The sequence below is a fragment of the Natator depressus genome, chromosome 18 (genome assembly GCF_965152275.1).
Source record: "Natator depressus isolate rNatDep1 chromosome 18, rNatDep2.hap1, whole genome shotgun sequence".
In the NCBI taxonomy this organism is placed as follows: domain Eukaryota; kingdom Metazoa; phylum Chordata; order Testudines; family Cheloniidae; genus Natator; species Natator depressus.
In genome coordinates, this window is record NC_134251.1 from 9,096,971 (window position 1) to 9,113,340 (window position 16,370).

Genomic DNA, 16,370 nt, shown 5'->3' on the forward strand with positions numbered 1-16,370 from the left:
GTTATTTAGTAACTAAAATAATCTGTGCCCATCTGTGTGTAGCATGGCAAGATCTATGGATGAGATGTGCTCTATCAGGGATTGGTGCTGTGTAATGTTATTTAACGTATAACCTTGAGCTATGGGTTCATTAATTCTTACAAGCTAAGCAGGTCAAGCCTGGTCATTATTTGCATGGGAGACATCAAATATAATTTCAGGCTGATGCAGGAAGCTGTGTAAATTACACTCCTGTTACAAACCCAGTGAGTGCCAGGTCTGTGGAACTTACACTATTTTGTCACTTTCACCTATTTTCTGACATACAGTGCACCCTGTGTGTGTAACCCTATCCTACCAAAGGAGTACTTGTGGCACCTTAGAGACTAACCAATTTATTTGAGCATAAGCTTTTGTGAGCTACAGCTCACTTCATCGGATGCTCAAATAAATTGGTTAGTCTCTAAGGTGCCACAAGTACTCCTTTTCTCTTTGCGAATACAGACTAACACGGCTGCTACTCTGAAACCTGTCCTACCAGTCCCACCTGTCCCACTTTACATAAGCTATTACCGGCAGGAGAGTGGGGTGGGGGAAGAGAAAACCTTTTGTAGTGATAATCACCCATTTTTTCATGGTTTGTGTGTATAAAAACATCTTCTGTATTTTCCACAGTATGCATCCGATGAAGTGAGCTGTAGCTCACGAAAGCTTATGCTCAAATAAATTGGTTAGTCTCTAAGGTGCCATGAGTCCTCCTTTTCTTTTTGCGAATACAGACTAACACGGCTGTTACTCTGAAATCTGTCCTACCAGTTACATCAGTGCTGAATTTAACTCATTATTCTTTATGGCTGGGATTTTTAAAGGGACTGAAGGGAATTAGGCACCCTGGCTTTATGTACCTAACTCCTTTGAAAATCCTAGCCTACAATAGCTACTTTCTGGGGGTGAAGTTCACCCTGGCAGCACCGAGGGAACTGTCTCTGGTACTGAAATGGGACTGCTCAGGAAGGCTTTGGGTTCTGCCTGGCAGTTTAACTAGCATGGTAAGAAATGCGCTTGAAGATTTCCAGTCGTGTGGCCATCCTGAATGGAAGAAGGATGCTTGCCAGCCCACCCTTTCCCTTCTACTTCTAAGGAAAAGGAGAGGCCACCTTTCAAGGCAATGTTTCTTGAGAAGAAAAAAAAAACCCACTCTCCTGTTTTCTCCTGGCTTCTGTCGTTCGTAAATGTCTGAATGCAGTTGCTGCTTTTAATGTATTTTGGATGGATTGAACTTGATTGAATAACATTTGCATAGTCATCAGCTTGGACTATAAATTGCATGGGATGAACTTGGATGTGTTAGAAGGAGGAAATGGAGCTGCGTGGTGTGAAAACTGTGCTATGTGACAACAGTGCTATCTGTAGATTAAAATGAATCAAAAATGAATAGATAGGGAGTAATTTGGTGCTTGTTTTCTGTGTGTGTGTAATTGGGGGTGGGGGGGGGAGGGGGAAGGGAATTCCAGACTAAAATGTTAAGGGGGAAAGTTCAATGCTTTTAATTTCCTGCAGCTGATTTCATTCTGGCAATCCTGCTCTAATGCAGCTCACCATTTCAAAAATACACCATTTCAAAATACAGGGTGGTAAGTGTGACTGTGTCTAGCATATATATTGGCAAACATGGAATAAGAAGCAGATATAGACTTCTCTTGAGGTGGACATCTAGGTTTATGGATCTGTGAAATAAATATCGAGTGCAGGAGAACTGAGATCAATAGTTACCTTAAGGAGCGATAAATCTTCCTGCTCACTGAAACGTGAAGTCCGTATTTGTAACATACATTTGAATTGCTTCATTAGAAATATCTGGAAATCTGTTTTTGAAAACTACTTCTTAAAATACCAACTTCAAGATCCTGGGGGGAAAAACATCACCTCTGCTGAACCTTTCAGGAAGCAGCAATTTGAATATGTTCTCTCACTAACTCAGTTTTCCCTAACTCATCTGCAGCCAGTCAAAACGCATACATGTACATTGGTTAACATTGCTCCAGATCTCTGTGTTGTTTACCTCTCAGAGAGTCTCCAATACAAACTTACGGACTTGTCACATGACTGTTTTCAGCCAGTCATGAGCCAGGGTTGTATGTGTGTGTGTGTGTGTAACAGTACAGGGCTCAGGCATAAGTCCCCACTGAAGTCACTGGGAGCTCCAGACCTGGATGCCTTGCAGATGTGATGCACTGTTTGTAGGAATGAATTTGGGGTGGCCATGAAGCTAGAGAGGTGCTATCAACTTGTGGCAATAAAGTTACTATAAGACTTTAAGGATCTGATCCAAAGCCTCATGGCATTTTTCCATGAACTTCACTGGGCTTTGGAACAAGCTCTAAGAGCTGAAATGTTTAACTCTGGTGCTATGGCGAAGTTCCAATTGGGAAGTTACAGTCTGATAATCTAAAATTCCCCTTCAATTGGAAATGGTATATTTTTAACTTCCTGGCCTTTTGGGTCATCTAATCCATGCCTCTGTCAATGAGAAAGTGAGGAGGCTCTCCCACTTCCTTTGACCTTAGCAGCTATTCTCTCAGGGCTGGCTCTTGGGTTTCTGCTGCCCAAGGCAAACTGACAACTGTATGATCTCATCCTCATGTAAACACACAACACTAAAGCACTCTGGAACAACACAAATCACTGACCTGCACTTGGCCTTTAACCATCCCCTTTTTCACAAGTGAACTCCATATCCACTGTCTCCTGTTTGTTGTCAAAACGAGCAGCACCCTTCATCCTGGAGCATTCCATTCCCACCATGCATGATGTGAGATCGATTACATTTCTTTTCTCTAATAAAAAGAACCAGTTCAGAAGGGAAAGTTACAGAGAATTTTTCAGGTGAAAAATCATTCATTCGGACAGAAAGCAGTTTAAAATTTTTTTAAAAAACTGATTTTTTTCGGCATTTATGCTGTTTTGTTTGTTTTGTGCACTTTGCTCAAGAAAAAAACACAGCAGACAGTTTCTCTCACAATACACATGGCTACATTCACAAAAGAAGATTTCTATCCAAAAATAGGTTTCAGAGTAGCAGCCGTGATAGTCTGTATTCGCAAAAAGAAAAGGAGTACTTGTGGCACCTTAGAGACTAACCAATTTATCTGAGCATAAGCTTTCGTGAGCTACAGCTCACATTGATTTTTTAAAGTTCATGAAAACAATTCTATTAAAGTTCTGTAAAGCCTCTTATTAAAACCCATCCCCCCAAATCTTACATTTTGGGGTGCATACTACCCATCTCTGTCCCGAGGAGCTTTTTTGGAGGAGAATAGCCATCAGATGCATGCAGTGTTTTCTTAATGTGTGAATCACTTAAAAGCAAACTTGGAAATTGTGGTCTAGATGAAATTACTATAAGGTGGGTGTGCACCTGGCTGAAAGACCATACTCAAAGAGTCGTTATGAATGGTTCGCTGTCCAACTGGGAGGGCGTATGTAGTGAGGGCCTGCAGGGGTCAGTCCTGGGTCTGGTACTAGTCAATGTTTTCCTTAATTACTTGGATAATGGAATGGAGACTATGAGTATAAAATTTGAGGATGACATCAAGTTGGGAGGGGAGGCTAGCACTTTGAAGAATAGAATTAGATTAGAATTTAAAATAACTTTGACAAATTAGAAAAATTATCTGAAATCAACAAAACGAAATTTAACAAAGATAAGTGCAAAGTACTTCACTTGGGAAGGAAAACTCAAATACGTGACTACATAATGGGGAGTAACTAGCTGGGTGGTAATATGGCTGAAAAGGATCTGGGGGTGATAGTGGATAAGTTCATGAGCTAATTGTCCCACTCTACTCAGCACTGGTGAGGCCTCAGCTGGAGTTCTGTGTCCAATTCTGAGTGCCACACTTTAGGAAAAATGTGGACAAATTAGGAGAATCCAGAGGAGAACAACAAAAATGATAAGCGAGTTAAAGAACCTGACCGATGAGGAAAGGTTAAATAAACCAAGCTTGAGAAAAGAAGACTGAGGTGGGCCCTGTTAACAGTCTTCCAATATGTGAAGGGCTGTTACAAAGAGGACGATGATCAATTGTTCTCCATGTCCACTGAAGGTAGGACAAGAAGTTATGCACTTAATCTGTAGCAAGGGAGATTTAGGTTAGCGATTAGGAAAAACTTTCTAACTCTAAGGGTAGCTAAACTCTGGAACAGGCTTCCAAGGGCGGGTGTGGAATTCCCATCACTGGAGGTTTTTATGAACAGGCTGGACAAACAGCTGTCAGGGAGAGTCTAGATTTACTTGGCCCTGCCTCAGGGCCGCAGGCTGGACTTGATGACCTTTGGGGTCCCTTCCTGCCCTGCATTTCTATGATTCTGTGAAACAAGCAGTGTTATTCTGTTGTGTTATTGAACTGCATGCAGCCAAATGCAGGGTAGTGGTGAAGTTAACGTGGAGAAGGAAAGCCAGGCGGGTAATGTTGCTGGTAAAGCCAAGGCTGCCAATCAGATATCAGGCTTCCTGATGTGTTCACTTTTATTTCCTTCACCCTCACAGGATGCCCTGCTGGTCATACTCAAGAGCCTGGCACCGGCATGCCTCTTCAACATCATCGGATTTGGGTCGACCTTTAAGACCCTCTTTCCTTCCAGTCACACTTACTGTGAGGTGGGTGAAGACATTTCTGAACTCCTTGGCCTTCACAGAAGAGGGCAAGGGCCTTGCAGCTCGGACGCTGCTGCGGGGGCTGGCACATGCTACCTTTGCAGGATGGTAGCAGGGAACGTGCTGCAGCTGATGTCAACCGTGCCCTGCCCTGGGGTCATCTGGTCCAGGGAGCTGGTTGTGTAGCTCACTCACGGCTCTGCCTCTCTGTGTGAACCAGCTGCACACACCATTAGCCACAATTCTTCTGTTCTGGAGTCCAGGTTCCTTCACTTGGGCTGGTATGCTCCCATTGACAGGTATTAACAGAGGGGTGCTAATATCCCAGATCTTCCATGGGTACATGAATTCCAGGGACTTATTCTGAGAGGACAGAACCTCTGAGACACCAGAACCCCTTTCGTTGTGGCCAAGATAGCGACCTAGGTTCGGAGGTTCTGACTTTCCATCACATGGCTTTTAGGAACCCACCTTTCCTGGACTCTCTCTGCACTGGCCATGCTGAGCTCTTCCCAAATGAGCTAATGAGCAAGAGCCAAAATGATCAGAAACCTCCTGAAACAGAAAAGAGCTAACCCTGCAGATTTCATCAACCCAGCCCCCTTCTCCAGCAGGGGCCAGGCCTTTATGCCTCTGAGCCATCGCCATGTCACTAGAAAAGACCCACATGTCCTCTTGTAGCCCAGCATACTGCAGGGTCGGGGTTTGCACCCCACATAGCATCAGACATTGACAAATGGGATCTAGCCTTTCCATAAAAAGGCTACTGTATGTGCCAGTCATTCACGCCTAGAATGTTACAGGCATGAGGCTATTACCTCCTGATGTCTGGGTTGATGGCACAGATCCACCCTCACCTAAAACAAATCCATAGCTTTGGGCTGAGCAGCGCGAAGAGTTCCTTAGGGTGTGGATTAACAGGCACTGGATAGCCAGCCACACAAAAATGCACACACAGTTCTGTGTATACCTTGTGCAGCCCTAGACATGCACCCTGCTATCACAAAAGATCCCATGCACTGACTTCCACTTTTCTCCCATTCATACATACAGTGCAGGACCTTCGCTGCTGGGCCCATTACTCACATGTACTGCTGTCACGTATGCACCCTGCAATTGTCTTCATCGCTATTATTGTTTATTTACAGAAGCACCTGCTATGTGCTATTGTTTATTTATGGAAGCACCTTCCAAGCACGGAAGAAGCAGAGACCCTGCTCTAGGGAGCTCACTGTCTAAGGACAAACTCACAGGTCTACACAATCGCAGCTGCCCTTGCACACAGAGTGAAATTACTCCCTTGCAGAGGGACAGCAGCGGCACCCTGCCTGGGCACTAGCCCCGTTTAAGCCGTAAAGAATCAAGCTTAAGTGGGATTTCTGTGTTGCATATGCCTTGCGCTGCCCTCCGCGAATTTCACCTACAGAAAATAGCTGCAGACGCATTGGGTGCATGCCTTTTACAGAGGCAGCATGGCTTGGTGGTTAGAGCAGGGGACCAAAAGTTGAAAAGCTGTGGGTTGCATTCCCAGCTCTCCCACTGACTTGCTGTCTGACCCACAGCAAGTCACTTCTCCTCACCAGGCCCCTGTTTCCCCCATCCGCTAAAATGGGGGTGTAGCAATGTCATAATGTGCTTCGGGATCCCCAGACAAAAAGTGTTATATCAGTGCTCAGCATCAATCACAATATTTACCACAATGACTCCAGCTAGTGGGTGCTTCTGCTCCCTTTGCAGGAGAGTCTGGCTATTGCGTGTGAGAGCATCAAGAAGATCCGGGCGGATATGGGTGGCACCAACATCTTATCCCCTTTAAAGTGGATCATCCGGCAGCCCATCCACAGGGGCCACCCGCGCCTGCTCTTCCTGCTGACCGACGGAGCTGTCAGCAACACCGGGAAGGTCATTGAGCTGCTGCGGAAACACTCTTTCTCCACCAGGTATGGATAACTCTGGGATCCTCTGGCATATGGCAAAAAATCCAGCATGGAGGGGACTCGGAGTGCAATGCCAGGAGCAGGCCTCCATCTTACATTTCACAGTCATCCCACACTCAGAATGAAAGGCAGGGTGGTAGCTTGTAGTAGCAGGGTTTGGAATGGATCCCAGAAGTTCAGGTCCTTTTCTGGAAGGTCATCCAGACAATCTGAGCCAGGGAAATTGGGCTGGCAGTTTCACTAGAGCAGCCTCTTCACTGATGTCTTCTGCTTGCAGGATTGACCTGAGAACAGTCTTCCTTGCAGTCTTTTAATACATCTGGTTCTGAGTCCCAGCTGGGTCCAGTGCGGGGCAGCATAAAAATAAAATATTCTGAAAAGCAAACGTGAAAAGCAGCTTAAAGGAAATGCATGGTATTTATGTGACATAAAGAGAACTTGTGGAACTCATTGCCACAATAAATCATTCAGTCACATGTCCTGGGATGGTTTTAGAAAAAGATCAGACATTTATTAAGGGGGGGCTGTGTTGAGATTTGCAGCTATTGTGGGGATTGAGTCCCTCTGGTATGCATGAAAAAGCGTAAGTATCAGCACCCAACTTCCCACGCTTGCTCCTGGGCCAGTGAACATTTGAGGGATGTGGTGTGCGGGGGGTAAGATGTGAACTGAGCAGGCACTGGATGTTAATGTTGCTTTTCCTGGTGATTTCCTTGCATTGATGGGAAATGCAATCAAGCAACTTTCCCTGTAAATGTACTAAGGTCTTGTCCATGTGTAAAGTTATCAGGGGAATAGCAACTGCATTTTAAAATCACACCCTATCTTAATCCCAATTAACTTTCAAGTGTAGACGAGCCCTAAATCCATTCGGAAGGGGCACAAATAACAGGATCTGCAGTTCTGTCCACACAATGAAACCACAAGGCCTTTCCATGAGATGGGGGGCATCAGCTGGGAACAGGGAAGGAATTCCCCACCCTGCAGGGTCCCGTATGGCAAAGTCAGGTGTGTTCTGGAGGGGCTTGTGCTTTCCCCTGAAACAGCTGGTCCTGGCCCCCATCAGAGACAGGATCCCAGATTAGCTGGAGCACCAGGCTGCATACCTTTCCCACCGGACAGGCTGCTACGCAGTTTCAGAAACCAGAGAAACAGAACAGAAAAAACAAATGATAAGTTTCCCTCTCATCCTCGAAGGTTCTCCTTCCCTCCTTGTGTCCATCACTCCCGCCCCGCCACCCTCCCCTTCTGTGGGGCCAGTGGGACCTCCAGACCCCTCACTGAGGGAGAAAGGTTCTGCTCAGACTAGCAGCAGCAGCCCTAGATGTCAGGCTCTCAGGCCCAGAGAGGTAATTGCTCAGGGTGTTCCAGACAGGCAGGGCTGGAGAAAAGCAGAGAGGAACGAGGTGCTGGGGGGGCTTTTTGTGTTTCCTCTTCACCAGTCCTTAGACAGTCCTTTCCTAAAGGAGGTGGAAACCCCTGCTCCAAGGCAGGAGTGTATCTTAAACAGACGGGGACGAATCCTGAAAGGTGTTGAGCACCTGCAACTTCCATTGACTTCTGTCCATCCCTCCCTCCCTCTCTTATAACAGCTGGTCATTTCCCTGTGCTCAGTGGCACAGTTCCCATGGTCATCAGTGGGAGCAGAGCTGATCCCTTAGTCTACGAAGTGAGATCAGTGCTTGCCTGCCTTTCACTAGCCAGCTAGGCCCAAGCCCCTGGCTGCAGAGGGGCTTGCTCACACCCATGGTTTTTCCTGCCTGATGCCAACTCTTGATCGCGGGCTTCAGCCAGAAGCAGCAACAACGAAAAGGTCACTTTAGCAGAAGGGCTGGGAAGGTCAGGAAAGCACTTGGCTGCTCTTTCCTTGAGAAAGTTTATTTGAATCCTGAGCAGAGATAATCAGCCGGACTCAGCTGGGGAAAACAGCTGACCCTGTACCAAAGCGGGCTGTTTGTATTCAGAGAGGGAGCGAGCTGCTGCAAAAGCTGGCAAGCGGAGGTAGAGGGAGGGGGCGTGCCCCATGGCCAGTGCCCAGCAAGCCTGCGTCCCTTCGGGTGCCACCAGGGAGGCATCCCCCTCTATCAATTTCATCCCCTTTTGACCAGGGCTGAGCAGTCGAAGCTAAACATCCGGCTGACTTGCTGTATGCTTAGGTACCTCACTGGAGGCTGATTTCAGAGGGGTGACCGCCTGCAGCTCCCATTGAAATCAAGGGGAGCCGGGACTGTTCAATGCTATTACATTGCCCAGCATTAGTGGGGGGGTAGGGGACTGATCCTACATCCAGCCTCCTGCTCTAATGGCCCCCGCTCCTCGCCCCTGACCTGTATCCTGAATTTCCATCTTTCCCCAGGTGCTACAGCTTTGGCATTGGGCAGAACGCCTGCAGGAGGCTGGTGCGCGGGCTGGCTGCCGTGTCCAAGGGAAGTGCAGAATTCCTGGCAGAGGGCGAGAGGCTGCAGCCAAAGGTAGTGCTACTCAGGATCCCTACCCGCTTCCCATCGCTGGCTTTTCCTTGGGTGCGGGGGCAAACTAGGCAGGGCTCAGAGCTTAGGTCGGTCTGGATAGCTGCCCCAAAGACTGGAGGCTTCTCTGCACCCCGACAAAGCTGGGCTGGGGCAAGGGAGCAGCTGCCCCATCAAAGTCCGTCCTGCAAAGGGGCTGGGCTGGGACTGCATAAAGATGAGGGAAGAAGGCGGATGGATTATTTGCTGATTTGACAGACCTGCAGCTGAGCAGGTGGGTGACGGCGGAGGTCACTGATGGGCTTTGTGTCAGCAGGATAGCAGCCGGTGGGGCTGGTGCTTTTCACCCCAGTGAGATCTGAATGCACACCAGGCATGTCCCCGAATGATGCCCCGATGGAAAGGGGGAGGGGGTGATGGGCTGAGGGTACATGCTAGGCCGCAGGTGTGCTAACACCAGTACCCATCATGCTGACCCTGACTCGGATTATCTCCTTGTGCTCCTCCCTTTGTCTATATTCTGTTGTCTTCAGTGTCAGGGTTAATAATACTCACTTTCTTTGAGAAATGTCTGAGGGATAAAGATGAAGAGCCAGGGATTATTAGTCAATTATCAGCTCTTTGGGGCAGGGCTTTCTGTCCTGTGTTAATTAATAAAAAAAAACAAAAGGAAGTACTTCTTTACACAGTGTACAGTCAACCTGTGGAACTCCTTGCCAGAGGATGTTGTGAAGACCAAGACTATAACACAGTTAAAAAAAGAACTAGATAAGTTCATGGAGGAACTTATGGAGGATAGATCCATCAATAGCTATTAGCCAGGATAGGCAGAGATGGTGTCCCTAGACTCTGTTTGCCAGAAGCTGGGAATGAGTGACAGGGGACGGATCACTAGATGATTACCTGTTCTGTTCATTCCCTCAGGGGCACTACCTGGCACTGGCCAGTGTCGGAAGACAGGAAACTGGGCTAGATGGACCTTTGGTCTGACTCAGTATGGCTGTTCTTATGCTCTTATGTGTTTGTCCAGCACCTGGCAAAGGGGGTTCCTGGGCCAGGACAAGGGCTACCACAACCCTAATAATAATAAGAGGCCTTAGAAGCCAAGGGGCCAATGGCCCAATCCGCTGACAGCCATGTGAAGAGGTGCTTTGTGACGGGACATGGGGGTCATCTCTTCCTTGGAGACGCATGTCTCCAGAGGAAAGCCAGTGGCAAAGCGCCCGCTGGTGAGACCAGAGATTTGTTCCCCAGCTAGCCAGGGACCTTCCGATCCAGCCCCAGGCACCCTGCCCTCTTTCTGTATAATGGGTCCGGGCAGCGCACCGGGAGGGAAGGGGCGGAGGTGTGGTGGGTGTTTATTCGTGCTGAGGGATGGATCATTTTTAGCAGGATTTTAGATGGTGAATTTGAAGGAGAAAGGACTCCAGCTAAACTGGGTTTAGCACTGGAGTTTTACGCCACAGTGGGCTGTTAGGATATGCCGGAGGAGAGCTGCTCTGTGCGGCTGAGGGCATCTCCAGGCTGCTGATATATGTCCCAGTATGAGACCTGTGATGCCAGGCCCTGCTCCCCATTGGAAAGGTTTTGGCTGAATAGGTGAATCCTAGGAGGGGAATTTAGAATTGCCACTTTCCCAGGTTGATCCAACAGGACAAAGCTGGGTGTCTCCACGTTGCCGTCCAGCAGCACGCCCATGGCATGGCAACACTGCAGCGCAATGGGCTCATGTTGAACTGACGAGACAGTTCCTAAAAACCAGAGGCCCCGCCTGCTATTTTGTACCACCATTTTTGCACTCACAGAACGAACTGCCACTGCAAAGCCTGATTTACACCCCCCCCCCATCCCATTGCAGGGGCAGCAAGCCCGGTGTGGATTTCGCAGGCCCAGACACCACTCCCCGAAGCTGGGGGATCACTGTGACCAAGAACTGCCTTGCAGGGATGTTTCTCAGGCCCTGACTTTGACGGGGGGGACCCGTTAACATCCCACAAACATGGCTCGTGGGAAGCAGGATTAGGATGATCCTGAACACACCAGCACAGAGGCGTTGGACCGAATACCCCCTCCCAACCTCTTCCTCTCCTGAGCTGAAATTCCTGCAGGCCCCTCTGGACTCAAACAACAACAGTTTCCCAGGGGAACGGACATGTTGCGTTTTAGTGAACTTCTCATCTCATTGCGGGTGGGGGTGGTCACAAGCTGCTCTTGGCACAATTCCTTGCTCTGAGACTGGCTCGCCAACTCCTACACAGCATGTGGGCGGGGAGAGCTGGATGAAAAAGAGCCTTCATGTCAGACTCATTGGAGAGTCAGAGCTTGTGCGCAGGGAGGAACGGAAGCGGCAGGCGCGACACGCTCCTGGTTGCAAACATAGCGGCCGTGGTAGACACAGACCGAAACAGAGGGCTTGGCATCCAGGCAGCTAATAGCTGTGAAGTGAAGTCAAAATCCCCTGTTTTGCTCAGCCCGCCGCCTGGAAGTTCATGGGGGCCACGGAAGAGAAATAACCATGCAGTAGTTTTGCTGGTTAAACTGACTTTAATGCAGGTTGGCAAGCAGTTCTAAGGTTTTGATGTCTGGCTCCCACGCTGCCAATGCCATAAATAACGGGGCTCCCTGCACCTGTCACTTTCACTCCACAGAGTTGCATTGCAAGGTTCATTATTCACAGCCTCACTATTCCCACCTCTCCTGTTTACATCCTGTCTCACTGGCAGCGTTTGAGACCCTACACCCGTCTCTTTTCTATAGCATTTATACTCCAAACTGGGAGTTATGGTTCCTTTATCATCTGCCTCCCCTCCACTTCCATTCCTGTTCTCTAGGGGTTTGTCTACACTGAAATCATGGGCAGTGATTGCTGCTAGTCTAAACACACCTGAACTCGCTTGGATCAAGCCGTGAAGCCCGGGAGGGCTGTGCAATTACTTGGGAGACTAAGTAGATTAAAGCTAGCTCAGGTCCGTCTAGCCATGACTGCAGTGTAGACAGACCCTAAACCTTATGCATTTTCCCACCTGACCCCTCTGGGATAGAACGCTCAGCTCTCCCCAGCAACAGTCGTTGGGTTCATACGATTTACTGACTTCAGTGGGAGGCTGAGATTCACCCTTCTTTGTGCATTAACTTGACAGGCTCCCATTGGTTCAGTCCAGCCTAGCGCCAGCGTCAGAAACGCCAGCTGTAATGACTGTTTCACACAAAAGGGCCCGATCCTGTTCCCCCTATAGCCCAGGAAGCACTTTCAGAGATAGAGAAGCACCAGCATCTGTGTTATAAATTAAGCCCCAAGACAGGAAAGGGCGTTTTTACAGGGCTGTTAATACAGGCCTCACTTGTTATACAGATGGTCTTCAGCCATCTGAGGCATCAATTAATGGCCCCATCAAACACATCCTGGTGTGTCTTACAGATCCTGTATTGTGGACATTGAACCATATAGAAAGTTTAAAATGCCCTGTAGGTAAATCTCTTTTTAACTTCTCTCTGCACTCTGGAAAACAGTCCCGAGTGGGAAAGCAGTAACGAATGGATTTGCCTATAATATATATATTGATATTGGCCTAGATCTCCAGCTAGCGTAAACTGGCATAACTCCATAGAGGTCAGTGGGGCTACGTTGATTTACATAGAGTGTTGCCAATTGACCCCAGCTGGCTCAGTGCTGAGCTACCAGTAGCCTCTTTGTGTGCTTGCGAGAAGGGCTCGCTGTCCTTGCGAAGATGCGGAGTCACGTTGATTCAGAGCGCAGAGATCTCTCAGCGTCTGCCCTGGAGGCTTGTTTGGAAAGGCCCAGGGAATTCTCTACAGAAAGGCAAGTATGTCTCGTGGCTGGGGAGATTGGGAAGGGATGGCGCAGAGTTAGAGCACTCTCCACACTGTGTGTGTGTGTGATTAATGCCTATGCAGAGCAGGGACCTGCCTGCCATCCAAGGTACCAGAGTGTTATCCTGCAGCAAAGGCATCTGCTGAAATTCATACTGAGGATTTTCTGAAACGCACTCATGGTTGGTTTCGTTGCCCCGATGTAGGGGGCTTGGCAGGGCAAAAAGAAAATTGGCTGGAGTGCAGAGGGCTGGTGGTAGATGGCACGATTTGGAGCAGCCTCAGGGATGCTCTACGTTGCTTTCTTGGACCAGACTGGTGTCTGGCAGCTGAAGGATCAGATGGCATAAACCACCTGCATGCTCCGTTGAGGGGGTTGGAATACTGGAGACAGGTGGCATGTAGCAGGTGAGTTCCCAGGGATCACAGGGCTGTCTCGCTCTACGCTGGTGTCTCTCACTCCCATGGGGCAGCTCAGTTTGCCCAATCGACCAAATGTGTACAGAGTGGATTTTTTCCACTTTCCCCTGAAGCATCATGTGTAAGATGCAGGCAGGAGACAAGAGCAGCTGGGCCATCGGCCTCTCCCTGTGAGCTCAGCCTGTTCTGTCAGCTAGACTCAAGACATCACATTGTGATGGGTTCTGGAGAGGACAATCGGCGACTGAAATCCAGGTGGGCAGGTCTGTTTATCTTCACTGTGCAACACACTGAGACACCCCGGCGTGTTCACATACTCACATACTCACCCACAGGTGCATGCCAACACACTCAGGCATCTATGCATGCCCATGCTCACAACACATGCCCGCACACTCATTCACAACACCCTCCCCTCTGCCGTTTGACAGACCACGTGGGTTTGTGCTCTGTCCTGCCAGATGATAAAGTCTCTGAAGAAAGCTATGGCACCTGTCCTGAGCGATGTAACCGTGGAGTGGGTCTTTCCTGAAACCACTGAGGTCTTGATCTCCCCAGTCAGTGCCAGCTGCCTCTTCCCTGGTGACCGGCTGGTTGGGTACAGCATTGTCTGTGACACATCCCTGTACATCTCCAACCCCAGAGCTGTAAGTAACCTCTGCCACATTTCCCAGCCCCATGGGCAGTGTGCGTGCACCCTGGGTGGGTATGCATATGCCTGTGTATGTTTGTGTATTCATATGTGTTTGGGTGTGCATGGGCATGGTGTGTGTGAATCCATGTGTATGTGTGAGTGTGCATGAAGTGTGGGGGTGTGCATTGCATGCGTGTATGCGGGTGTGGTGGGGGAGCCAGTTACACACTCTCTCACTCTTCCCTGGCATGGAGACTTATCTCTCAGATATGAGTCATGAAGTGAATGCGGCTGTATGGGGAAGAGGGAACCATGGCGGAGAGTTCGATCAGCAGGAGTTCCTAGCTTGGTAGCCACATACTGTTGCAGGGCTGCTCTACCAAGGCCACGATGGCCCTAACGTGAATCTTTCTTTGGATATTATGCTCGTCACATGCACAGAAAACTCTGCCACCAGACAGGGTGTCTTGCTGAGTGGCTTGCCCCACTTCCATTCACGGGTCAACTGTGCACCACTGAGGTGCAGGAGGAAGGTGGGGCGGTTGTTTGATCCCACTGTGCTTTGTTCTCTTCCTCTCCTTCCCAAACATAACACAAGCCAACAGAAGAGCCAACAGTCTTGAAAAGCACCAGCTGTAATTGCCTGAGGCATAAGGATGTGAAGGAGTGAGGCAGGAGTGTTGCAAGCAAGGCACGAGAAGTAATTCTTCCACTCTACTCTGCGCTGATTAGGCTTCAACTGGAGTATTGTGTCCAGTTCTGGGCGCCACATTTCAGGAAGGATGTGGACAAATTGGAGAAAGTCCAGAGAAGCGCAACAAAAATGATTAAAGGTCTAGAAAACATGACCTGTGAGAGAAGATTGAAAAAATTGGGTTTGTTTAGTCTGGAGAAGAGAAGATTGAGAGAGGACATGGTAACAGTTTTCAAGTACATAAAAGGTTGCTATAAGGAAGAGGGAGAAGAATTGTTCTTCTTAACCTCGGAGGCTAGGACAAGAAGCAATGGGCTTAAATTGCAGCACGGGCAGTTTAGGTTGGACATTAGGAAAAGCGTCCTAACTGTCAGGGTGATTAAGCACTGGAGTAAATCGCCTAGGGAGGTGGTGGAATCTCCATCATTGGGGATTTTTAAGAGCAGGTTGAACAAACACCTGTCAGGGATGGTCTAGATAATTAGTCCTGCCTTGAGTGCAGGGGACTGGACTATATGACCTCTCGAGGTCCCTTCCAGTTCTACGATCAGGGACAGCGGGGGAGGGGAGAAGGGGTCTGGGTCAATGGGATATAGGGAGAAGGGGCACTAGACATGGGGTATCCCGGCACTTCATCAAGAGGGGTGGGGATAATGTACGAATTGCTAAGACTGCCAATTCCATGCACATCCTGAGCCCTTTCCAGACCCAGCAGGCCAGAGCGGATGCAGCATTTCAGCCCAATTCCTCTCTTTCCCTTTCTTTCCCAGGACAAGAGACGGCGTTACAGCATGATGCATTCCCAGGAGTCAGGCAGTTCCGTTTTCTTTCACTCCCAGGAAGAGGGAGCTAGCTCGGACAGCTGGAGCTATCCCAAGGACTCTGCGGGGGGGCTCCCTTCAGAGCAGACCCCTGATCTCTTGGTGGTTGGCGAAGAACCGAGGAGAGAATCTGACCCAGATACTGGTCAGTTTCTCCTTGTTGTAAACCCAGTAGCAGATCCTCTTCCTGATCATTGCTTTTAGCCACTGTTTTGTCGCTTTCAGATAACATCCCTTCAGCTGTATCTCTGTGAAGTGACAGGGGTCTCTGGAGAAGTGGCAACAAATCACACAAAGCTCAGAGACTCCACTTGGCTTGGCTGCTTTATTCAAAGATGTCTGGGAATCGAACTGGGAACCCACTGAGCATAGGCATCCCCCGAGATTTGCAGCACATCCTGGGCTTTGGCCCTGGGATTATTATTGCAAAGTTTATGCTCCCTCTCGTAGTCAAAACCATCTGCACTAAAAGGCTTCCCGGGCTCTTGGTGACCCTCTGCAAGGTTTGGATCAGGCCAAATTCCAATTCCAGATGTAGGATCTTACTGAATCGCATCCCACTACTAGGCAGCCTGAATAGTGTATTCCTCTGGAGACATGCCAGGCCCTGTTGCTTCCACAAAAGGAGGGAGAGGGGTTAGATTAGGGGACTGGGAATCAGGACTCTTTGGTTCTCTATTCCTGAATCTGCCACTGACTCTGCTGGAGACTTTGTGCAAGTCACTTTGCCTTTCCCTGCCTCACGTTCCCCATCAGCAGAATGGGGCGAATGATGTTTACCTACCTGCCAAACATGGGAGAGGACAGAGGTGTTCAAGTCTTTGGCTAGACATTCCTCAGACTTGCAAAACAGTCCCAGCACTTACCAAGTATCAAAGTCACACTCAACAGTGAGGAGAGAGGAGTCTGGGGCAGATGTAAAACCCAGG

At 48.8% G+C, this 16,370-nt stretch overlaps 1 protein-coding gene and 1 long non-coding RNA gene across 3 annotated transcripts in view; one reads left to right on the forward strand and one right to left on the reverse strand.

Annotated features, from left to right (window-relative positions):
• VWA5B1 (von Willebrand factor A domain containing 5B1) overlaps nucleotides 1-16,370 on the forward strand; it is a 75,437-nt gene that overhangs the window by 32,376 nt on the left and 26,691 nt on the right. For both annotated transcript variants that reach the window (XM_074975130.1, XM_074975129.1), the window contains 5 exons: nucleotides 4,529-4,639; nucleotides 6,374-6,576; nucleotides 8,930-9,044; nucleotides 13,754-13,939; nucleotides 15,391-15,586. In XM_074975130.1, coding sequence (XP_074831231.1) covers nucleotides 4,529-4,639; nucleotides 6,374-6,576; nucleotides 8,930-9,044; nucleotides 13,754-13,939; nucleotides 15,391-15,586 — 811 coding nt within the window. The remainder of the gene's footprint in view (nucleotides 1-4,528; nucleotides 4,640-6,373; nucleotides 6,577-8,929; nucleotides 9,045-13,753; nucleotides 13,940-15,390; nucleotides 15,587-16,370) is intronic.
• The window catches only part of LOC142000688 (uncharacterized), a 107,188-nt gene that overhangs the window by 3,945 nt on the left and 86,873 nt on the right, over nucleotides 1-16,370 (reverse strand). Inside the window, exon 5 of the long non-coding RNA XR_012642308.1 lies at nucleotides 2,670-2,816. This is a non-coding gene — a long non-coding RNA (uncharacterized LOC142000688). The remainder of the gene's footprint in view (nucleotides 1-2,669; nucleotides 2,817-16,370) is intronic.